The sequence below is a fragment of the Octopus sinensis genome, linkage group LG3 (assembly GCF_006345805.1).
Source record: "Octopus sinensis linkage group LG3, ASM634580v1, whole genome shotgun sequence".
Taxonomy (NCBI): Eukaryota; Metazoa; Mollusca; class Cephalopoda; order Octopoda; family Octopodidae; genus Octopus; species Octopus sinensis.
Genome location: NC_042999.1, coordinates 4,730,276 through 4,756,200, shown reverse-complemented (window position 1 = coordinate 4,756,200; position 25,925 = coordinate 4,730,276). Strand labels below are relative to the sequence as shown.

At 42.4% G+C, this 25,925-nt stretch overlaps 1 protein-coding gene across 1 annotated transcript in view; it reads right to left on the bottom strand.

Moving 5' to 3' along the window:
- The window catches only part of LOC115209266 (NPC intracellular cholesterol transporter 1), a 98,190-nt gene that overhangs the window by 34,030 nt on the left and 38,235 nt on the right, over positions 1-25,925 (bottom strand). Inside the window, exons 4-8 of the mRNA XM_029777567.2 lie at positions 23,174-23,330; positions 13,547-14,546; positions 7,867-7,999; positions 6,860-7,086; positions 4,127-4,224 (exon numbers count right to left, since the gene is read on the bottom strand). Coding sequence (XP_029633427.1) covers positions 4,127-4,224; positions 6,860-7,086; positions 7,867-7,999; positions 13,547-14,546; positions 23,174-23,330 — 1,615 coding nt within the window. The remainder of the gene's footprint in view (positions 1-4,126; positions 4,225-6,859; positions 7,087-7,866; positions 8,000-13,546; positions 14,547-23,173; positions 23,331-25,925) is intronic.

Here is a 25,925-nt window from a genome sequence, read left to right as displayed (position 1 = left end):
GGCAATGGCCACGATCAGTTGGTGCTTTTTACGTGCTACCGGCATGGAAGCCAGTCAAGGCGGTGCTGGCATTGGCCACGTTCGGATGGTGCTTTTTATGTGCCACCGGCACAGGGATCACAACTACAATTTCCATTGATTTTTGATGTTGATGTACTTGACTCAATAGGTCTCCTTAAGCACAGGGTCGAAACGGCGTTTCTTTACCTGCCACCTGCACAGGAGTCAGTCCAGCGACACTGGCAACAGCCGGGTGCCAGTCATAGGATTTGGTTCAATTTCGATTTCACTTGCCCCAACAGGTCTTTGCAAGCAGAGTTTAGTGTCCAATGAAGGGAGGTTGGCATGGGTGGCAGTCATCGGATGTGGTTTGATTTCAAATTCAATTTCGATTTCACAGGTCTTCGCAAGCAAAGTTTTGTGTCCAAAGAAGAAAAGGTATGCATAAGTGGGCTGGCTACATCCCTGGCAAAGGTCACGGGTTATGGACTCACTTGTCCTGCCGTCTTAACTCTTTGCAGAGTGTTCAGACTCATTCACACCTCTCACCTCTTGCCAGGCAGAATGTTGAGGCAGCTGCGTAATGTGTCTCCATTCTTGCCACAGACAGACGACAGGAATCTCTGTTGCCACAAACATAGCACAATAGTTTCCCGTTATGGTGGGCCAGCTACAGATTGCTGTATCAATAAACTTGTCAACTCAAAGGAATCGAGCAAAAGGGATTGCGACAGGTCAATTCATCTCCAGACGTGGGCTGGTGAATTACTTTTCCGCCCATCTGGAGAGGAGGAGCCTGCCGCAAAGAGCGTTTGGAAAAAGATGGACGACAGTGGCAAGAAAGATGAGAATGCACGAGGCTGTGCTTGCACGGTCGGTCGGAGCATAAAAGGAAGGAAAAAGATTACCAAAAAGGGATAACCAACCAGCGGGTTAACTCACTAACCTGGACCCAAAACTCATCCAAACATCATTTATATTTATATTTTTAACCCTCATTCACAATATATGTAAATCCATCCGGTTTTTCACACTGTATGTAAGAAGCGAGTTTGTACCCTGAATGTCCCTTGTCTGTCCTTGTATTGTCCCCTCTATGTAAAACCTTTATTGGTTAATAAAGAAATATCTCCCTTTCAGTATGTAATTATTGCTGTTGTTATTTATAAAAGACCGACACAGGTTAACAATATGGGTAACAATAAGATCTTCTGTTAAATGTTTGCAAGTGTTGCTGGTTCATGCAGCCCAAGAAACACTTTTCCATTCATCAACTCAACCAGTCATCACCTCAGACCCAGCCAACAAACACTCTTGGAGGAAATGAAATTTAGCTGATACTGCTTGCAAAGACTAGTTGAGGCAAGTGAAATCGAAGTCGAAATCAAACTCGGTGACTGGCATCCGTTGCTAGAGGGGTGCTAAGAGTACCATACGAGTGAGTTCGTTGCCAGAGCAACAAGCTGGCCTTCATGCTGATGGCACGTTAAACATGCCATTCGAGCGTGATTGTTACCATGTCACCTTACTAGCACTTGTGCTGGTGGCACGTGAAACATTCGAGCGAGGTTGTTGCCAGTGCTGATGGACTGGCTCCTGGGCAGGTGGCACGTAAAAAGCACCATTTGTGTGATGACGACACTTGCTTACAACAAACATGCACACATACAGGACTGGCCCTAGGGTTGCTGGCACCACAGGCAAGCAGAACTTTAGCATGTACAAGCTTTTTTTTCTTTAAGCTTGGTACTTGTTCTATTGGTGTCTTTTGCCGAACCACTAAGTCATGGGAACATAAACATACCAACACTGGATGTCAAGCAGTGGCATGAGACCAAGCTGACGGTTGTGGAAATTTCCTTGTATTTGTCACGCCCTCCTTGGTAACCCCTAGAACATAGTACCCTGGGCAACTGCCCAAGTTGCCAGTACCACGAGCTGGCCCTGCTGATAGAGAAAGTACCAAGCCTTCAAACATCAGCACGTACAAGCTGACAATCATAGAAATTCCCTTGTATTTGTCACGCCCTCCTTGGTAACCCCTAGAACATGTCACCCTGGGCAACTGCCCGAGTTGTGGGTGCCTTGAGCTGGTCCTGCATACACAAAAACATATACACACACATTTTATTTTTTTAAGATTGTTTCAGTTCTTTGACTGTAACCATGCTGCAACATGTCTTGAAGAATTTTAGAAGAACGAATTCACCCTGGTACTTTTTTTTTTGTTCCTTTAAGCTTGGTACTTGTTCTATTGGTGTCTTTTGCTGAACCACTAAGTCATAGGGACATAAACATACCATCACCGGTTGTCAAGCAGTGGTATGGGACCAACACAGAAACAAACACACACACAGACACACGCTGAGCTTCTTTCAGTTTCAGTGTCCCAAATCCACTCCAGGCTATAGTCGAGGGCACTTGCCCAAGGTGCCATGCAGTGGGACTGAACTCAGAACCACGTGGCTGGGAAGCATTCTTGCCACACAGCCACACCTGTGTCTATTCACTGAAAACTCACAGATAAAGCATGTACGTCCTCTTCAATTTAAAATTCAAACGTCCAACGCCATCACGATGGCCGAGAAGTGATTATCTCCCTTACAATAACACCATTCCACCAGAGCCGACGCCTCCCCCGACTCCTGGTAAATGACTATTTATCATCAACAACTGAAACGGCATGTGTTGTAAGTTCAGATATTCGTTTCTACTCTAGGCACAAGACCCGAAATTTATGGAGAGGGGGGGGGGTCAGTCGATTAGATAGACTCAGTACGCAACTGGTATTTAATTTATCGGTGAAAGGATGAAAGGCAAAGTCGACCTCGGCGTAATTTGAACCCAGAACATAGCGGCAGACGAAATACCTATTTCTTTACTACCCACAAGGGGCTAAACACAGAGAGGACAAACAAACGGATTAAGTCGATTATATCGACTCCAGTGCGTAACTGGTACTTAATTTTCATGTGTTTGCGTGTCCATGTTTGTGTTTTTATGTATGTGCATGGGTGTACCTCTGTCTCCTTATGTGTGTTTTGCAACTGCATACCGTGTTTGTATGTATGGATGTGCCTCTCTATATGTGTGGCCGTGTGTCTCCTTGCCTGAAACTGTCCCTCATTCTATGATAGTAGCTTCCTGTTTTAAAGTAATCTCAATTAAAACCTCTCACTAAAATTTCATGTTGGTTTATATTTTACTTGTTTCAGCCATTAGACCGCAGCCATGCTGGGGCACTGCCTTGAATTTTTAGTGAAATGAATTGATCCCAGGACTTATTTCACCGGTCTCTTTTGCAAAACCACTGAGTTACAGGGATGTAAACACACCAACACAAGCTGTCAAGCATTGATGGGGGACAAACACACACACAATGGGAAGGCTTTGGTTGGCCTGAGGCTGCAATAGAGAACACTTGCCTAAGGTGCCACGTAATGGTGTTGAACCCAGAACCAAGTGGTTGGGGGGGGGGCAAACTTCTTACCACACAGCCACACCCTTGCCTATGTTAGCTTCAGTGGATTGAAGTTAAGCAAAGAAATGTTTTATCATCATCATCATCATCATCGTTTAGCATCCGTTTTCCATGCTAGCATGAGTTGGACAGTTCGACCAGGGTCTGGGAAGCCAGGAGGCTGCACCAGGCTCCAGTCTGATCTGGCAGAGTTTCTACAGCTGGATGCCCTTCATAATACCAACCACTCCGTGAGTGTAGTGGATGCTTTTTACGTGCCAGGGGAGGCTGGCAGCGGCCACGATTGGTTGGTGCTTTTTACGTGTCACCAGCACAGAAGCCAGTCAAGGCGGCGCTGGCATTGGCCACGTTCGGATGGTGCTATTTACGTGCCACCGGCACAGGTATCAGAACTACATTTTCCATTTGATGTACTTGACTCAATAGGCCTCCTCAAGCACAGTAGGTCACGTGCCACCGGCACAGAAGCCAGTCAGGGCGGTACTCGCTTCGGTCATGTTCAGATGGTGCTTTTTACGTGCCACTGGCACAGGTATCACAACTACAATTTCCAAACTGACACTGCCAAGAGGCAGCTACCCTTAGTCCACCACCAGCCCGTACCTGTGTGGTATAGTGAAGTATAAAAGAGCAGGGTATACATACTTGTTAGTCCTCCAAGTGCCATACTGATTTCGACTGGTCCTCCAAAGTTACCTGTACAAGGTAAACTAATGCTGGTGTCGTTCATCAAAGTAGGGTTCCTATAAAAGGTGAGAAAATACAGAGATAATGGGCAGCTTGAGGAGAGAAACGGAAAAAACAAAGCTATGGACTGTGGCCAAGCTGGAGCACTATATTGATGGGTTTAGTCAAACAAATCAACCTGTGCTTATTTTTAAGCCTCAAACATATTCTATCAGTGTCATTTCCTGAACTGCTAAGTTATTGTAACATAAATAAACCAACACCAGATGTCAGGCATAGGATGAACTAAGGTGAGATAAGAAATGCACTTTCTCACTCTCTCTCTCAAACACTCAAACATGAGATTCTTTCAGTTTCCATCTACCAAATCCAATCATAAGCGTTGGTTGGCCTGGGGCTTTAGTAGAAGAAACTTGTCCAAGGTGCCATGAAATGGGACTGAACCTAGAACCATGCAACAGGGAAGCAAATTTCTTACCACACGGCCATACCTATGCCTATAACAAATTCTTATATCGTCCTCATGGTTAAAAGAACTGAAGATACAGAACTGTTTGGACAAATCTGGCAAACTAAATCTGTCAGTGCCTCAAGACAATGGCAATATGAACTGAAACAAGGATCAAGTAATAACATCGGTTTCAAAGTTTGGCAATCACATGGAACCCAGAACGCAACTGGTACTTTTCTCAACCTTGAAAGGATGAAAGACAAAGTTGACCTCAGTGGAATTTCGCTTCAGAATGTAAAGACAGACAAAAAGCCACCATGCACTTTGTCTAGTTTGCTAATAATTCTACCAGCTTGCTGCTACTATTATTATTATAGTAGTAATAATAATAAAGAAATTAGCAAAATGTGGAACCTGAAGACTAAAACAATACCTGTTGTCATAGGTGCTCTGGGAATGATAGCAGAAGGGGCTGATTGCTACCTAGCTCAGATACCAGGAAACCCCAAAATGGCAGAAATTCAAAAGATAGTGCTCATGGGAACTGCTCATATCCTATGCAAAATACTTTCTATGTAATCTCAAGTTTTAAAACAAACATAATTTTCTTATGATTTCTTAAATATTCACTAGTACAACACTAAGTACAAAACCAAATATATGGCACCCTATGCATAACACCAACATGAACTCCCAACTTGTCTCTTGAGGTCTCTGGGTGAGACTTGGAGCCAGCTTGTGCAAATGTAAAGCAAAAGTCAATCATAGAATAATAATAATAATAACAATAATAATAATAATAAATAATAATAATAATAATAATAATAATAATAATAATAATAATAATATTAATTCTAGGTAACTAGAATGTGGAATCTGAAAACAGAAACAATTCCTATCATAGTAGGTGCATTAGGCATGATAAAAAAATATTCAGATAAATACATAACAAAAACACCAGGACTTACAAACACATATAACATACAGAAAATTGCACTACTAGGCACTGCACACATCCTACGCAGAACGCTTTCCATACAATAACCATCAGAGCATCACAACAAATCACAGCACATACCTAAGGCACACAGAGCTGCGCTCGGTAGTGAAGTGAAAGCACGCTATAAAAATAAAACTACTGAATAATAATAATAATAAAGATGAGCTACAGCAAATATTCTGCTCAATACCACAGATTTGCTTGTCAGTTGTTTGACCGTAACCAGTTGAGCATGTCTCTTGGTGGCTGACGATATGCGCATCTCTGATCATGAGCAGAAGTAGTTGGGGAGCATCATAGCCATGTGTTGAGAGAAATTCTTTGGGGTTTGAATAATTCACCACTGGAAACATGGTTGTTTTGTTTAGCATCCTTAAACAAACCTTATTCAGGGACCTTTTGAGCAGAATGGGCTACTCGACCTCAAGAATATTTTAACAGAGCCTCACCTGCAATGTCATGTGTTGTTTACCTTGATACAAGGTCACCATGTTGTGTACATATGGTTGCTTGGTGTACCTTTATCAGATGGGTAGTCATGATGGATAAATTGGGTTTCATATATTCGTACCCCAGTGTCACTTTGATGACATGCACTGCTCTCTCATTCAATAATATTAATCTTTTCTAATATAGGCTGAAAGCCTAAATTTTTCTGGGGGTGGTGGCTAGTCAATTACATTGACCCCAGTGCTCAACTGGTACTTATTTTATTGACTCCAACTGAAAGGATGAAAGGCAAAGTCGACCTTGGCAGAATTTGAACTCAATGTAAAGGCAGACGAAATACCTATTTCTTTACTACCCACAAGGGGCTAAACATAGAGAGGACAAACAGATTAAGTTGATTATATCGACCCCAGTGTGTAACTGGTACTAAATTTATCGACCCCGAAAGGATGAAAGGCAAAGTCGACCTCAGCGGAATTTGAACTCAGAACGTAAAGACAGACAAAATACGGCTACGCATTTTGCCCGGCGTGCTAACGATTCTGCCAGCTTGCTGCCTTTGAAAGTTAATACATTAAAGGATGAATGTCAAAGTGTATAATAGTGTCTGAGGTTAGGTAGGAATCATCTTATAAGGAGCTGAACCTATAACTGTGTTTAGTTTTAATTTCAGTCTGGTATGCTAACGACTCTGCCACCTCACCACCTTAACAATAATAATAAAAAGAAATTCAGTGAAGCATCTTAGCAAAAAAAATCTAGTAAGATAAATTTTTTTACGTGAACATACATAGCACAGGTCTCTATGTGGTCAAGATAATCAGCAAAAGTTTGTAGGATGGTCTTGTTGACTTTATCAAGGTTGGCATGGTCGTTCTGAAAGTACTGGAATATACTCTGGATTGTACAGTTGTTATTGGCCGGTGCCAAAGGGGAGAAACAGATGTCTTTCAGTCCAATTGTCTCATTGTTGAATTCTGTAGTTAGCTCAGAAATAGCATTTTGCAAGTCAAGAACCTGAAAAACAGATAAGATGAGATGAAATATTTAAATATTGTTCCTTCTCTCATACTTTACTATGTCAAGAAAAGGAGACATAAACACACACACACACACACAGAAATATACAATGGGTTTTTGTGAGTTTCTGCCTACTGTATCCACTCACAAGGCTATGATCAGTGTGAGTGTAAAGCATAAAACACCTGCAAAGGTGTCACACAGTGAGATTGAACCTGGAACCACGTAAGAAGCAAACTGCTTAAACACACAGCCACGTCTCTGCTACCTTTAGTATGAAAAGAATTTGTCATGAAAATAAGCAGGTTTCCTGCCAATTATTTTAATAATTTACTCTTTCACTCTTTTACTTGTTTCTGTCATTTGACTGTGGCCATGCTGGAGCACCACCTTTAGTCGAGCAAATCGACTCCAGAACTTATTCTTTGTAAGCCTAGTACTTATTCTATCGGTCTCTTTTACCGAACCGTTAAGTTACGGGAATGTAAACACACTAGCAACAGATGTCAAGCAATGTTGGAGGGACAAACACAGACACACACACATATATATATACATATATATGACGGGCTTCTTTCAGTTTCCGTCTACCAAATCCACTCACAAGGCTTTGGTCGGCCCGAGGCTATAGTAGAAGACACTTGCCCAAGGTGCCATGCAGTGGGACTGAACCCGGAACCATGTGGTTCGTAAGCAAGCTACTTACCACACAGCCACTCCTACGCCTATAAATAACAAATAACAAATTTAATAACAAATAGAAAAACGAAATCCAACCTGATGCATGAAGTCTTTGTCAAAAATGGGATCGTAATAGACAAATGTTGCTGATGGTGGTGGCATAAGATGCTGGATACGAGAGTGGTTCCCATTTCTTGTTATAATTACCATTTCACTGCGGTAGAAAGGTCTTCAAAAGAAAAGAAAAAAAAGAAAACAGAGAAGAAACATAAGAATGATATTCAGTAAAGTGGAGTTGTCATACAATTCTAAATCATAAACGGATAGCCATAAAAATCTTTTATAAATCTGAGATCAGTTTTATGCTTTACAAAGTTTCCATGCTGCTATAAATTACTCAGTTCTATAGTGTCGTCATCATCATCATCATTGTTTAACGTCCGTTTTCCATGCTAGCATGGGTTGGACGGTTCGACTGGGGTCTGGGAAGCCAGGAGGCTGCACCAGGCTTCAGTCTGATCTGGCAGAGTTTCTCCCGCTTGATGCCCTCCCTAACGCCAACCACTCTGTGAGTGTAGTGGGTGCTTTTTACGTGCCACTGGCACATGGCACAAATTGATAGTGGCCCCAATCATCACTTTCATTTATGAGAGCATGCCTTATCTTCTTTTACTTGTTTCAGTCAATGGACTCTGGCCATGCTGGGGCACCATTCTGATGGGTTGTAGTCAAACAAGCCAACCCCAGTGCTTATGATTTTCTCTTTAAGTCTGACATTTATTCCATCACTTCCTTTTGCCAAACTTCTAAGTTACATGGATGTGACCAAACCAACACCAGCTGTCAGATACTATGTGCACGGAGCGACAAACACAGAAAGACACGCACATACATACATGATGGGCTTCAGCACCCATCTAACACCCGTGGACATATTTACAAAGTCAGAAAACAGCATAGCTCCCATGACTTCAGGAAACATTTTTTCACACTTAGAGTTGCTGAAGCATGGAACAAACTGCCGGCATCAGTTGTTAGTTGTCGGAGCACTGCATCCTTCAAAACTTCCATGCTTTCTGAGATTTGCCAACACTACATCTGATTTTCTCCTCTCCATACACACACAAGCATGTATCTGACTCATACATTGTTCGCTTTCCAGACATTTTTACATTACTGCATATACTTTATACGCACTTTTGACAAGTTGTGGTGCACCTGAGCACTATATACAATAATTTCATTATTATTATTTTTATTATTATAGTTTCACTCAAGGCGCCTAGGGCTATGGCAGAAGACACTTATCCAAGGTACTGCTCAGAGGTTACAAAGTGAGCTTCTTAACCACACAGCCATAGCCTGACTACCAAAGACAGACTGGCAGAAAGTCAATTCCAAATGTAATATTCTAGAAGAAGCCTATAGGGGGCATCTAACTAAAAAAATTGCAAAGTAACAATACAGTCGTCATCATCATCATCATCATGGATGGATGGATGGAAGCAACTTTTCTAGTGCCACAACACAATCTTGTTGGTGCCAGATGGATTTCATTTATGTGGCATTTGTGAAACTGAGATTACAGCAGAAGAGATTTGTCAAAGACACTGTGCAACAAGGCACAACCCGGGACCAAATAGTCAAGAAGTAAATTCATCAAGCAAGCCTGCAATAGCGACATAATGCAGACAAAAATAACCATTTTTATGATGTTCAAACTTTGATTAGAACTAGCGAGGTGCTAACAACATGTTGGCTCCCACATGTCTTGTTGGTGGGTCATGGTGGTAAGTTAGCAAGACCCACCTGACACACCAGTGGGTCATTTTTAAATTTCTTTCCTATGGGCTTTCTGAGAGCTGGTATCTTCCGATTGCTTTGATTTGTCCTTTTGCTACACTAAGACAACAATTTTTTATAGATCTTTTCATCATCATCATCATCATCATCGTTTAACGTCCGCTTTCCATGCTAGCATGGGTTGGACGGTTCAACTGGGGTCTGGCAAGCCCGAAGGCTGCACCAGGCCAGTCAGATCTGGCAGTGTTTCTACAGCTGGATGCCCTTCCTAACGCCAACCACTCCGAGAGTGTAGTGGGTGATTTTATGTGCCACCGACACAGGTGCCAGACGAGGCTGGCAGACGGCCACGCTCGGATGGTGTTTTTTATGTGCCACCGACACAGGTGCCAGACGAGGCTGGCAGACGGCCACGCTCGGATGGTGTTTTTTATGTGCCACCGACACAGGTGCCAGACGAGGCTGGCAGACGGCCACGCTCGGATGGTGTTTTTTATGTGCCACCAACACAGGTGCCAGACGAGGCTGGCAGACGGCCACGCTCGGATGGTGTTTTCTTATGTGTCACCGACACAGGTGCCAGACGAGGCTGGCGAACAGCCACGCTCGGATGGTGTTTGTTACGTGCCCTCAGCACGGAGGCCAGTCGATGCGGTACTGGCTACGGTCACGTTCGGATGGTTTTCTTATGTGCCACCGGCACTGGTACCACAAGGATACAAATTCCATTGATGTTCATCTATTTTGATTTGGTTTGATTTGATTTGATTTGATTTGATTTGATTTGATTTGATTTTCACTTGCCTCAACAGGTTTTCACAAGTGTCACAAGAAGGAAGGTATGCACAGGTGGACTGACTACGTCCCAGGTAGGGGCCACGGGTTATGGCTTCATTAGTCTTGCCGGGTCTTCTCACGCACAGCATACTTCCATAGGTCTCGGTCTCTAGTCATTTCCATGGTGAGACCTAACGTCCGAAGGTTGTGCTTCACCACCTCGTCCCAGGTTTTCCTGGGTCTACCTCTTCCACGGGTTCCCTCAACTGCTAGGGATTGGCAGTTTCTCACACACCTATCTTCATCCATTCTCGCCACATGACCATACCAGCGCAATCGTCTCTCTTGCACACCACAACTGATGCTTCTTAGGTACAACATTTCTCTCAAGGTACTAACGCTCTGTCGAGTAAGTATACTGACATTACACATCCATCGGAGCATACTGGCTTCGTTCCTCACGAGCTTACGCATGTCCTCAGCAGTCACGGCCCATGTTTCACTGCCATGTAGCATAGCTGTTCGTACACATGCATCATACAGTCTGCCTTTTACTCTGAGCGAGAGGCCTTTAGTCACCAGCAGAGGTAAGAGCTCCCTAAACTTTGCCCAGGCTATTCTTATTCTAGCAGTTACACTTTCAGCGCACCCACCCCCACTGCTGACTTGGTCACCTAGATAGCGGAAGCTATCAACTACTTCTAGTTTTTCCCCCCGGAAAGTGACGGAAGTTGTTTTCTGCAGATTTTCAGAGGTCAATGCTCCCGAGCATCTGCCACATACAAAAACTATCTTCCCAGTTAGCCTACCTTTGACATTGCTGCACCTCTTATGTGTCCATAGCTTACACTGGGTACATCTTATAGAGTTTCTACCTACACCTTTTCTACAGATCAAGCAAGGCCATCTTCCCGAGGATATTTGTGGATTGTCTACCTTTCTACTTATTAGTACTTTGGTTTTAGCTAGGTTGACTCTAAGGCCCCTCGATTCTAAACCCTCCTTCCACACCTGGAACTTCTTCTCCAGTTCTGATAGTGACTCAGCAATTAGAGCGAGGTCGTCAGCATAGAGGAGCTTCCAGGGGCAACCTGTCTTGAATTCCTCCACAATTGCCTGGAGGACTATGATAAATAGGAGGGGGCTGAGTACTGAACCCTGGTGGACCCCAACCTCTACTTTGAATTCTTCTGTGTACATGTTGCCAACCCTAACCTTACTTACGGCATCTCTGTACATGGCTTGCACAGCCCTCACCAGCCATTCATCTATCCCTAGTTTCCTCATTGACCACCAGATGAGAGATCGGGGGACCCTATCAAAGGCTTTCTCCATGTCAATGAAAGCCAGGTACAGGGGCTTATCTTTGGCTAGGTATTTCTCCTGCAGCTGCCTTACTAGGAATATAGCATCAGTGGTGCTTTTCCCTGGCACGAACCCAAACTGCATCTCATCTAAACTAACTCTCTCTCTAATTAGTTGGGCTATGACCCTCTCCGTAACCTTCATTACCTGATCCAACAGCTTGATACCTCTGTAATTATTTGTATCTAGAGCATCACCTTTACCTTTGTAGCAGTTGACTAGTATGCTGCTACACCAGTCATTGGGTATGACTCCTTCGTGTATCACCTGGTTGACTATACGGGTGACTAGGTTATAGCCGACACTGCCAGATATTTTGAGCATCTCTGCAGTAATTCCTGATGGGCCTGGGGCTTTCCCTGTCTTCATGCTTCTAATTGCCTTAGCTACCACGGAACTATCAACTTGGATAGCTGGTCCCTCTGTTGGGTCAACATTCGGCAGACTCTCTTTATCCCATTCATTTTCTTTATTCAGCAACCTTTCATAGTGGCATCTCCAAACCTCTCTCTTTGCATCCTCATTTAGCGCAAGTGAACCATCATCCATGCGAACACACTTCTCTCCTACCACATCACGATTCTCTCTCACACACTGTCTTGCAACACGAAATACCTCAAGTCTTTCATCCTCACGGCTCAGAACATTGGCAAATTTTTTCTTATCCTCTTCCCCTCTGGCTAAATAAACCTGTCTCCTAGCTTCCCTTCTGGCTGTCTGATACAATTCCCTGCTACCACCGTTCTTCCAGTCCTTCCAAGCCTGTCTCTTTTGTCTAATAGCCCTGTCAACCACAGTGTTCCACCACCATGTTACTCTGGGTCGAGATGGTACTTTGCTCCATCCACAGATCTGGTCAGTGGCTGTCAGCAGATTGTCCTGTAGGAATCTCCAGTTGTCTTCCACATTAAGTGAAGCTATATCCCCTTCTATTTCGTCAAAGGCTTCGAGTAGTATGTCCCTAAATCTCTGTCTATTTGCAGGATCTTTAAGCTTCCAGACCCTTCTCCTCCAAGCTGGTCTTCTTCTGGGCAACCATTTAGCTCTGATCCTGAAGTCGCTAACTACTAATCTATGTTGGGGAGTACATTCTTTGCCTGGAAAGGTTTTGGCATTTATAATCAGCCCTCTTTCCCTTTTTCTAGCAAGGATGTAGTCAATCTGGCTGGTGTGTCTGCCAGAACGGTAGGTGACTAGGTGAGAGGTGGGTTTCCTGAAGTTGGTATTGCAGACCATAAGGTCATTTGCATCGCAGAACTCCAGCAGCCTGGTTCCTTCCTCATTACGAGAGCCAAAACCGTAGCCTCCATGGATGCCATGGAAGCCCCCGACATGTCGTCCAACATATATATATATATTTGTTTTTCGTTTCTCTTCTGATTTCACCATGAAATGAGGTAAAATAAAAGATTGAGCATTGAGAAAATTTTATTTGCCATACCAATTTTTTTGAAAAAATAGGTAGATTTTCCAATAGAAAGAGAAGGGAATGAAAAATATTTTACTTGTCATAGAAACCAAAATAGCTCTTTTCGAAAAGTTTTCGAGATCTTCCAATAGAAAATATCACAAATATTTAATCGACCACAGGTAGGTCATGAGATATCTAGGATGTGATATGACCTAGGGTGCCACATGACCCTCTAGTGGGACGTGGGTATCTAACACTACCTATATGATCCTTGCTTCACATATGGTATACTGTAAAAATATTATGCCACTCATGTCAAAATTAATGAAGATATCGTATTGGGACCCTGGGATAAAATGTAAAACGAGGCTTAGGAGCCAACATGCTGATATGATTACATATGAAATGAAGGTAACTTACCCGAAATTTTCATCAAAGTAGTTCTTCTGAAGACGAGCTTCACTAGTAGCGCCTGACCACAGTAATACAGGGTTAGTAATAACTTGGAATTTTATAACCCCGCAAGAAAGGGCAATGGAAATAACTGCACTAACTGAAAGAACTCTCAGTGGGTATTTAGCACACAAATAGCCCCACTTATAAAACTTTTCATCTAAAAAGTTCATGAAGCTATCACCTATAGTAGATAATTTACTGCGAGTTGCAAATATAGTCTCCCCTAAAACTGGATAATCAGACAACTGAGTTGGCTCATTTCCATCAGCCAAGCCCAAACTATTTTGCCAGACAATGTTTTCCCAAATAACGTAGGACATAAATGCAAGAAAAAACCCTAGAAATATGGAGCCCCATATGAAATCATAAGCATTAATGTAGAGAATCTCCCATGGTTTTGGAGGTTTAGGGGCTGGTGGGAAAACAGGGCACGAACTGCTGCAGTCTTGACAACTGCAAGCTTTTGTGTCATTGCTTACAGGTGAACTACAAGGAATTATTGAGTAATTCATAGGAACTAATGATTTCTGAGGAGTAACATTCCAGGGAGTGCTTGTGACATTGAAGTGAATACCAATTGGAGTGTGCATGTTTCCAATATCTCCCATATATTTCAACCACTTTTCAGCAGTACAATGCTTGCCATAACTACCACACATCAATGTAATGGCTTTCATGTTGGCACTCGGCATTAGAACATTTTTGCAGGAGTCAAAGAGGCCATTGGCAAACACGGGGTCAACAGCGTATTCAATGCTTCCAACGGCAAGTTTGCCAGAAATATTCTTTGTCTCAGAAACATGGACGTATTTGCTCTGTTGACTGTCGCAAGTGAAAGAACAATAAAGGTTGCGGAAGTTGTAAAAACATGATGGGCAGCGGGTCAACAACTCTTGAGCCTGACTCAAACTTTTGGCAAAGTTATGAATGGTGTCATTATTACAGCAAGTCGGCGTGTTCGGACCTGAAAGAAGAAAATCAGGAGGAGTTTGAAATGAATTAACATGTAGCATGGAAAAAAAGTGTCAAAATTAACATGTAGCATGGAAAAAAATAAGTGTCAAAATTTCTTAATTAAATAGGCGCAGGAGTGGCTGTGTGGTAAGTAGCTTGCTAACCAACCACATGGTTCCGGGTTCAGTCCCACAGCGTGGCACCTTGGGCAAGTGTCTTCTGCTATAGCCTCGGGCCGACCAAAGCCTTGTGAGTGGATTTGGTAGACGGAAACTTAAAGAAGCCTGTCGTATATATGTATATATATATGTGTGTGTGTATGTGTTTGTGTGTCTATGTTTGTCCCCCTAGCATTGCTTGACAACCGATGCTGGTGTGTTTATGTCCCCGTCACTTAGCAGTTCGGCAAAAAGATACCGATAGAATAAGTACTGGGCTTACAAAGAATAAGTCCCGGGTTTGATTTGCTCGACTAAAAGGCGGTGCTCCAGCATGGCTGCAGTCAAATGACTGAAACAAGTAAAAGAGTAAAAGAGAGAGACATTACTTATTTTGAGCATCTACTGTATGAAATCATTATCATCATCATTGTTTAACGTCCGCTTTCCATGCTAGCATGGGTTGGACGATTTGACTGAGGACTGGCGAAACAGATGGCTGCACCAGGCTGCAATTTGATCTGGCAGAGTTTCTACAGCTGGATGTCCTTCCTAATGCCAACAACTCCGAGAGTGTAGTGGGTGCTTTTTACGTGTCACCGGCACAGGGTCAGTCAGGAGGTACTGGCAATGACCTCGCTCGAATCCTTGGCACATGTGCCACTAAGGTGACGCTGGTAACTATCACACACAAATGGTGCCTTTTATGTGCCACTGGCACGGAAGCCGGTCAGTCGCTCTGTCAATAAGCAATATAAACAAAGTAGACCTAAAAATCATCAATAAAAATCCACTTTTCCATGCATGCAAGGGTCAGACAGAATTTGACGAGGGAGGTTTTCTACAGCTGGATGCTTTTCCTGCAGCCAACCCTCACCTGTCTCCAAGTAAAGTAATATTTTCCATACAACCAGACATGATTTTCATAGAAGTAAACTACACTGCCTGTATGATAGTGGTGCTCATGTACAACCACCACATAATGTCCAGACAAGGATAAACACACACACACACTGGGCTTTCAGTTTCTTATTTCTTGTTTCTTTACTACCCACAAGGGGTTAAACACAGAGGGGACAAACAAGGACAGACAATGGGATTAAGTCGATTAGATCGACCCCAGTGTGCAGCTGGTACTTAATTTATCGAGCCTGAAAGGATGAAAGGCCAAGTTAACTTCGGCGGAATTTGAACTCAGAACTTAACGGCAGATGAAATACCTGTTTCTTTACTACCCACAAGGGGCTAAACACAGAAGGGACAAACAAGGACAGACAAAGGCGAGCTGGCAGAAACGTTAGCACGCCGGGCGAAATGCGTGGCCGTATTTCGTCTGCCGTTACGTTCTGAGTTCAAATTCCGCCGAGGTCAACTTTGCCTTTCATCCATTCGGGGTTGATAAATTAAGTACCAGTTGCGCACTGGAGTCGATGTAATCGACTTAATCCCTTTGTCTGTCCTTGTTTGTCCTCTCTGTGTTTAGCCCCTTGTGGGTAGTAAAGAAATATATATCGACTCCAATGCATTACTGGAAATTAATTTAGCGAATGCTAGCATGGAAAACGGACGCTAAACGACGATGATGATGATGATGATGATGATGAAGGATGAAAGGCAAAGTCGACCTCGGCGGAATTTGAACTCAGAACGTAGTGACAGATGAAATACCACTAAGCATTTTGCCCGGAGTGCTAACGTTTCTGCCAGCTCGTTGCCTTTCAGTTTCTGTCCACCCAATCCACTAACAAGGCTTTGGTCGACCTGGAGCTACAGTAGAAGGTACTTGCCCAAGGTGCTGTACAGTGGGACTGAACTTGAAACTACATGGCTGATGGAAGCCTGTTGTGTTTGTATATGCGTGTGTGTGTGTGTGTGTGTGTGTGTGTTAGAGAGTGTGTGTACCTTTGTCATGTCATCATGTGATGGTTGTAAAAGAACATGACTGTCACCCCACAAGTGATGATGTTCGTTTCTAGTCTTCTGTGAAAGACATGACTGGCCATGGGGAAGTATATATATGTGTATATAAAAGGGAGTTATGTGAATGTGTGTGTGTGTGCAATGGAAGTGGGATGGTGAACATTCAATGTTGAAAAGAAAAATCAAACAGCGTTTCAACTCTGTGTGAGTATATGTGTGTATGCATGTACAAGGGAAGTTTGTGATTATTTTGTACCTTATTTATATACTCTTTTACTTTTTTACTTCTTTCAGTCATGTGACTGTGGCCATGCTGGAGCATTACCTTTAGTTGAGCAAATCGACCCCAGGACTTATTCTTTGTAAGCCTAGTACTTATTCTATCGGTCTCTTTTGCCAAATTGCTAAGTTACGGTGATGTAAACACACCATCAGTTGTCAAGCGATGTTGGGGGGGACAAACATAGACATACAAACATATACACATACATACACACACACACACATATATATATATATATATATATATATTATTTATATTTCCTGAGCGCCATACTAATACAATTGTTTGTTTGTTTTCCACCTGCCTTCGTCTTTTGTCTATTTTCATAAAGCTTCCCGTTATATATACACATATATACGGCTGGTTTCTTTCAGTTTCCGTCTACCAAATCCACTCACAAAGCTTTGGTCGGCCCGAAGCTACAGTAGAAGACACTTGCCCAAGGTGCCACGCAGCGGGACTGAACCCGGAACCATGTGGTTGGTAAGCAAGCTACTTACCACACAGCCACTCCTACGCCAATATACAAAATACTACAATTAGACATCATGGGGTGAGCTAGTTTATAAATGATAAGCTAAAGAAAAGAAAAGAAACTACCGAACTCTAGGAGAGGTCAACTCAAATTTTAGGAATCGCATACAGTTGCCTTAGAAGAGCTAGCTGAGTTACACGATCATAAGCTGACATTCTTACACAATCTGTAAGTTACTACCAAAACCAGCAGATGCTTAATTGAGGTGGTGAGTTGGCAGAAACGTTAGCATGTTGGGCGAAATGCTTAGCGGCATTTCGTCTGTCTTTACGTTCTGAGTTCAAATTCTGCCGAGGTCGACTTTGCCTTTCATCCTTTCGGAGTCGATTAAATAAATACCAGTTACGCACTGGGGTCAACATAATCGACTTAATCCGTTTGTCTGTCCTTGTTTATCCTCTCTGTGTTTAGCCCCTTGTGGGTAGTAAAGAAATAGAAATAGGTATTTCGTCTGCCGCTACGTTCTGAGTTCAAATTCTGCCGAGGGCAACTTTGCCTTTCATCTTTTCAGGGTTGATAAATTAAGTACCAGTTGACTGGCCCCCTCCACCAAAATTTTAGGCCTTGTGCCTAGAGCAGAAAAGATGCTTAATTGAGATTCTTTTAGCATGAAGTGGATCATTACAGATCAATCTATTTAGACCAAACTTGGCCAACTTGAATTACATCGCAGGCCATTTTAATCACAGAAGGTTTTTGTGGGGGCAGCTTGTATACTGACAGAATTGAAAGCATTTTGCTTTCTCATGCTATTATTACAACCATATGGACCCCTTTGATTCCTAGTTTACTCGGGTGAGCACCTATAAGTATCATCATTCATCATCATCATTTAATGGCCACTTTCCATGCTGGTATGGGTTGGACGGTTTGATTGAAAACTTAAAGGCAGTGAGCTAGCAGAAACGTTGGCACGCCGGGCAAAATGCTTAGCAGTATTTCGTCTGCCGTTACGTTGTGAGTTCAAATTCCGCTGAGGTCGACTTTACCTTTCATCCTCTTGGGGTCGATAAATTAAGTACCAGTTATGCACTGGAGTCGATGTAATCGACTTAATACCTATGTCTGTCCTTGTTTGTCCCCTCTATGTTTAGCCCCTTGTGGGTAATAAAGAAATAGGTTTGATTGAAAACTGGTAAATTGTTGGGGTGGGGGTTGTGCCAGGCTTCATCTAATTTGGCAAGGTTTCTATGGTTGGATGCCTTTCCTAACGCCAAACACTCCGAACAAAAATCTGAGTTTTTAAAAAATTTTCTTAGTGAAAATCGTGCGGGTGAAAGGATCAAAATTTACCATATAAACAGTTTATTGCAGATAAATTTTAACAATAAAATCGTATACGGACCCCGAAAGGTCATGTGGACATCAGTTGAGAACCACTGTGCTAGACTGTCAGTGATTATTTGTTCTCTGGGTAGGGATACCAAGGGTGGCAGAGCATTGTATTTTGTTTGTAATAGAGATAAATCCATAATTCTGTGACCAGTTATCTGAGAATCTCTGACAGTTCAAGGAATATGCAGCTGTAGGAACCAGGCCAATGGCTGGAGGCCCTTCCAAATGCCAAACAATTTACACTGTGCACTGGGTGTTTCTTTTGTGGCACCAGCATTTATGAGGTCACCATGCAACCTACAAGATTAAGATCCTCTTCAACTGAGTGGGGCTACAGTAGAGAGGCTTTATGCAAGGAAATGAGGGGTTAGAATGTGAAATAAGGGGCCAGAATGGAACGAGTTTCTTGTTGTATGGGAGATATTTGGCTACTTACATTATAGAGGGGAGAATGGGAGTGAGGAGGGTGGTGCCAGGATGAGATAAAAATAGTGGAAGTGAGGGGGGCTGGAGGACAGGAAGTGTGGGTAAGTTTATGGGGAGAGAATGTAGGTTGTAGAAGTGAGAGATGGTCAGAGACGGGAGAGAACTGATGTAATGATATCCTGAAACAGACGAAAACAAACCAGCATTGAGTTTGTTTTCATCCTGTTTTGTGATGCCAGCATGGAAAACGGATATTAAAATGATGGTGATGATAAATAAGACACACACACACATATATATATGGGAGGGGGGTGTATCATCATCATCGTTTAACATCTGTTTTCCATGCTGGCATACGTTGGATGGTTTGACTGCGGTCTGGAGAGCCAGCAGCTGCACCAGGCTCCAGTCTGATCTGGCAGAGTTTCTACAGCTGGATGCCCTTCCTAACACCAGGGAGAGGGGGGAGATAGAGAGACAGACAGATAGATAGATAGATAGATAGATAGATAGATAGAGAGAGAGAGAGAGAGAGAGAGAGAGCGAGAGATAGACAGATAGATAGATAGATAGATACACAGATAGATAGATAGATAGATAGATAGATAGAAAGAGAGAGAGAGAGAGAGAGAGAGATGTGCATTTATGAGTGTCTCATTGTGTCTCTTTCATCCCACCACCACCATTTCGCAACTGGTATTGGTGTTTATGTCCTCATACCTCAGTGGTTCATAAAAGACACTGGTAGAATAAGTGCCAGACATTCAAAAAATGTGATGGTGCAGGGGGAAAACCATTAACATCGTTAAAAATTTGAAATGGTGATTCTATTCTGAAAGAGCATAACTCAAAGATTTCAGAACACTTAAAATTTTTAAAATATCTTAATATTTGACAGAGATATGCCATTTTTCTTGGATAAGCAGATGTGACACAGAAAATTGGTTTTTTTGAGAAAACGGTGTTTGATGTTGAGCTGCATCTGAGAACTGAAAACTTTTCACAACTTCAGCCTTTTCTCACTCATAAAATGAATAGGAGTCATGGAATTGAAACTGGATTCGTTTGCCACAGCTGATCATCATCATCATCACCGTTTAACGTCCGTTCTCCATGCTGGCATGGGTTGTACGGTTCGACCGGGGATCTGGGAAGCCCGAAGGCTGCACCAGGCTCCAGTCTGATCTGGCAGTGTTTTTACAGCTGGATGCCCTCCCTAACACCACTCAGTCCTAGAGTGTAGTGGGTGCTTTTTATGTGCCACCAGTCCAGGGGTCCTGGCAACTGCCTGGTGCCAGTCATAGGATTGGTTCAATTTCGATTCCGATTTCACTTGCCCCAACAGGTCTTCGCAAGCAAAGAGGGGTTGGCATGGTTGCCTGTCGTTCGACTTCGCTTGCCTCAACAGGTCTTTGTGTTTCCAAGGGAGGAAAGACATGCATAAGTGAGCTGGACTCACTTGTCCTGCTTGGTCTTCTCACGCACAGCATATTTCCAAAGGTCTCGGTCGCTGGTCATTTCCTCAGTGAGCCCTAAAGTTCGAAGGTCGTGCTGAGAACTAAAAACTTTTCACAACTTCAGCCTTTTCTCACTCGTAAAATGAATAGGAGTCATGGAATTGAAACTGGATTCGTTTGCCACAGCTGATATGTAAAAAAAACCCCAAAAAAGCACATCCAGAATTGACTTTGACCCCGTTTTTCTCAGCTGTTTATTTAGCAACATCCGATGGGTTTTCCAATGCCCTATCACAAAAGAGCACTGGGACAGATCTATATACAACTAAAACCGTCAAGATGGTGCCCTTCAAGATAGCCGCAGTCCAAGGACTTAAACAAGTAAAAGATTGAGTCTTAAAAGAGTCATGGAATATCAGAAATGGTAAGTGATTTAGTTTTACTCCCTCCAGTTCAAAGTTGTTTAACCCTGGGTCAACTGTGATCAATCAGACCTATAACAGTACACAGACAACTGATCAAATGACCAGCCATGATCCACTGGTGCAGTGGTCAAGAAATACTTCTAGCTAATAGACAAGGCTACTGTGTGCTCCAGCATGAAGCAGCTTATTGTTTGGAATAATGCACAGCAGTCCAGGTATGTTACTATGTTCCACGTGCACCTAATGTAATCACATTTTGTATACCTGTAGCTCTAAGTAGATAGAATTAGCAACCAATTCGTTTGAAGAAAGAATCCTACATAAGCAACTTTATAAAAAGGAAAGACATGTTGGCTGCTGGTACATCTTTTAGGTTTTATCCCCTTTTATTGGCTGCAGTTGATGGACCACAACCATACTGAGGGGTGGGGTGTCACCTAAAAGGGTTTTAGTTGAAAAAAAATCAACCCATCACTATGAACTTTTTTTAAAGTCTAGTGCTTGTTCTATCAGTCACTTTTTGCTGAACTACTAAGTTACAGGAATGAAAACAAACCAACACTGGTTGTCAGGCAGAGGTAGTTGGGACAAATGCAGATACAAAGACACACACATAGACATATATGTGTGCATATATATATATATATATATATATATATATCACGGGATCACGGGACCGACCAGACCATCAGATGTTGTTACACATCGCTGGTCACAATGCGTTCGCATTGTTTTAGCCTTCAAATGACGCCACCCCGCTGGCTAAGCGAGCAGGCCAACAGAAGAAAGAGTGGGAGAAAGAGTGGTGAAAGAGTACAGCAGGGATCACCACCCCCTGCTGGAGCCTCGTGGAGCTTTTAGGTGTTTTCGCTCAATAAACACTCACAACGCCCGGTCTGGGAATCGAAACCGTGATCCTGCGACCGCGAGTCCGCTGCCCTAACCACTAGGCCATTGCGCCTCCACATATATATATATATATATGTATAGCAATAAGAAAATGGAGGGGATCAATAGGTGGTTCATCATCTTTTAGACATTATATTATGTCAACTTATTTATTTACTTATTTACTAAAATGACAATTACAGGACTGAGATGGATAGCATGCTAAGGGTGAAAATGTCTGAGCAACCTTGACCAGATGACAATGAGACACTCATTGAGGATTGTCACATGGTGCCAAGACAAGGAGACAAAAACATCCACACAGGCGTGGCTGTGTGGTAAGACGTCTGCTTCTCAGCCATATGGTTCCAGGTTCAGTGCTGCAGTGTGACACCTTGTGCACATCATCACCATCATCATCGTTTTAACGCCCGCTTTCCATGCTAGCATGGGTTGGACGATTTGACTGAGGACTGGTGAACCAGATGGCTGCACCAGGCTCCAATCTTGATCTGGCAGAGTTTCTACAGCTGGATGCCCTTCCTAATACCAACCACTCCAAGAGTGTAATGGGTGCTTTTACGTGCCACCGGCACGGGGGCCAGTCAGGTGGTACTGGCAATGACCTCGCTCGAATCCTTTTACACATGCCACCGGCACAGGTGCCAGTAAGGCGACGTTGGTAACGATCACGCTCAAATGGTGTCTTTTTACGTGCCACGGCAGGGGGGGGGGCAATCAGGCGGTACTGGCAACGACCTCGCTCGTCTTCTACTATAGCCTTAGGCTGACTAAAGCCTTGTGAGTGAATCTGGCAGAAGGAAACTGAAAGAAGCCCAACATGTGTGCATGTCTTTGTATTTGCGTTTGTCTCCCCACTACCACTTGACCACTGGCGTTGGTAGGTACACATCCCAGTAACCTAGTGATTCGGCAAGGGGTGGGTGGGACAATAAAATAAACACCAGGCTTCATAAAAGTAAGTCCTGGGGTCAAAGTGTTTGACTAGAATCCTTCAAGATGGTGCCCCAGCATGGCCTCAGTCTAATGACTGAAACAAGTAAAAGCTAAAAGTGAGATAAAAGTCATATACATGGGGGGGGGGGTCAAATCTCTTGGAAACTTTGGCAATTAATCAACTTCTAAAAGAAAAACTCATCATAGTTTTCTTTCTTAACGACACAAGAAATAATTAATGTGAAACATTTACCTTTATAAAGTGTTGGGCAGTAATCCTTCAAGATTTTCAAGGCACTTGGGTCAGAGAGTGGCTTTGCTGGTCCATTATAGACACAGTTGGTTGGCTGGAAATTATGAACGGAACCGCATACTCCATACCACACACAATGGCCTTCTTCACAGGAAACCTTTCAAAAAAAAAAAGAAAAAGATTTGTTAATATAACAAGATAGAAAAAAGGAGAACTAAGAAAACTGTAGAAGACGGTTTAACAGTTTCAAGTGGCATCAGTTTTTTTCACCTGATCGTTAACCCTTTAGTGTTCAGATTATTCTATCAAACATAATGCTTTTTGATTCACATTGATTTGAATTAATCATGCATTATCTCATATCTTCAAGATCTTGATGGTGTAATTACTTAATATAGAATAACATTGTAGGGTAGGTGTGAGGGCCTGGATCTGGTCAGTTTGAACATAAAACAGATTAAATACTTTGGCCGGATATGGCCGGTTTAAAAACACAAAGGTGTGTTGAAGAAGAGAAATCGTTGTTTGGATAATAATTAAAAATGGTGGAGTCACAGTGGGTGACTAATATGGCAAAGGCTAAGATAAACTCCAGTAATTTATACACCTTTTATCTTTTACTTGCTTCAGTCATTAGACTGTGGCCATGCTGGGGCACTACCTTGCAGAATGCTTTTGTCAAATGAATTGACTCCAGAACTTATTTTACTTTGTAAAATGTGGTAATAATTCAATTAGTTTCTTTTGCCTAATCACTAAATTATGGGGACAGAAACACACCAACACCGGTTGTCAAGCAGTGGTGGGGGGGGGGGGCAACACAGACACACAGACATATTACAGGCTTTGGTCAGCCTGAGGCTATAGTAGAAAACACTTGCCCAAGGTGCCATGCAATTGGGATGGAACCCAGAACCATGTGGTTGGTAAGCAAGCTTCTTACCACACAGCCACATCTGTACCTCATTTAATGTCTGCTTTCCATGCTGGCAAGGGTTGGATGGTAAGTAGGGGGTCTGTACCAGGCTGAATGCCCTTCCTAATGCCAACCACTCAGAGAGTGTATCGGGTGCTTATATATGTGCATGTTTATATATATGTACATGTGTGTGTGTGAGTATTTGGGCCTCTCTGTGCATTATAATTCCTCCCCAACCATCAGAGCTACCTCCCTAGAAATCCAGTTGGATGGTGTTTCTGTCACCAACTCTAGCCTTTTACCAAGCAAGGAATATTTCCAAATGGTCAGATAGCTTTTTCAAAGAGTATTGGTACAAAGAGGGGAGGGGTAAATTGATTACATTGACACCAGTACTCAGCTGGTACTTTATTTTATTGACCCTGAAAGGATGAAAGGCAAAGTGGACTTCATCCGAATTTGAACTCAGAATGTGAAGATGGACAAAATGCCAGTAAGCATTTTGTCTGGCATGCTAATGGTTCCGCCAACTCACTGTCTTGTTTTCTACAGAATATTAGGAATGAACGACACAAATTATATAACAGCAACACTTACAACTATCATGCAATGTTCACACACACATGCAATGAACGTCCTTCAGTTTCTATTTCCCAGGTGCCCTGCAGTGGTACTGAATGGTTGTGGCAAGAGTCATTGACACTCCTGTGCGAATGGAAGAATGGCCTAGCCGAACTCTTATAGAGAGTAACATATTGGTTGAGATGAGAGAACAGTGGTAGGAGTTGTTGAGAGTTTGTAACAGTTGTAGGAAGTCGTTGAGATCGTCGGGAGTTTGTATATATTGGAGTATCGGGTTTAGTGGAGTAATTTGAAGTACGTTGTGTGAAGACAGTTGTGTCTATCCTTGTTTTGTGAAATCTGTATATCCAATGTATAGGAGGATATAAAAGTGGCGATGAGGACATCCTCTTGTAAAATGAACACAAAGCAAACTTCTTAACCACTCAGCCAGACCTGCACCCAATAATTTTCCTTAAAAGCAACATACAGGGCTGTTGTTCTTAAGTCAAGAGAACACAGTGTATGGATATATTTTCTGAAGTTGTGAAAACTGTGTTTAGGAACAGTTCAATGAGTCAAAGCAACTTTCTCTATGTACACACCATTGCAGGATGTACATATATTATATATATATATATATTATATTGGCTTCTTCGCTGGTGGCATGTAAAAAGCACCATTCGAGCATGATCATTACCAGCATCACCTTAGTGGCACTTGTGTCGGTGGCACATAAAAAACACCCTTTGAGCATGGCTGTTGCCAGTACCGCTTGACTGGCCCTCGTGCCAGTGGCATGTAAAAGCACCCACTACACTCTCGGAGTGGTTGGCATTAGGAAGGGCATCCAGCTGTAGAAACACTGCCAGATCAGACTGGAGCCTGGTGCAACCATCTGGTTCACCAGACCTAGCATGGAAAGCAGACGTTAAACGCTGATGATGATGATATATATATATATACATATACATATATATATATATACATATATATATATATACATATATATATATATATACATATATATATACACATATATATATACACACATATATATACACATATATATATACACACATATATATATAATTACATATATATATATACATATATATTATACATATTAACATATATATACATATAGATATACATATATATATTATATACATATATATATATACATATATATACTATTATATGATTACATATATATACATATATATATATACATATACATATATATATACATATATATATATACATATAATA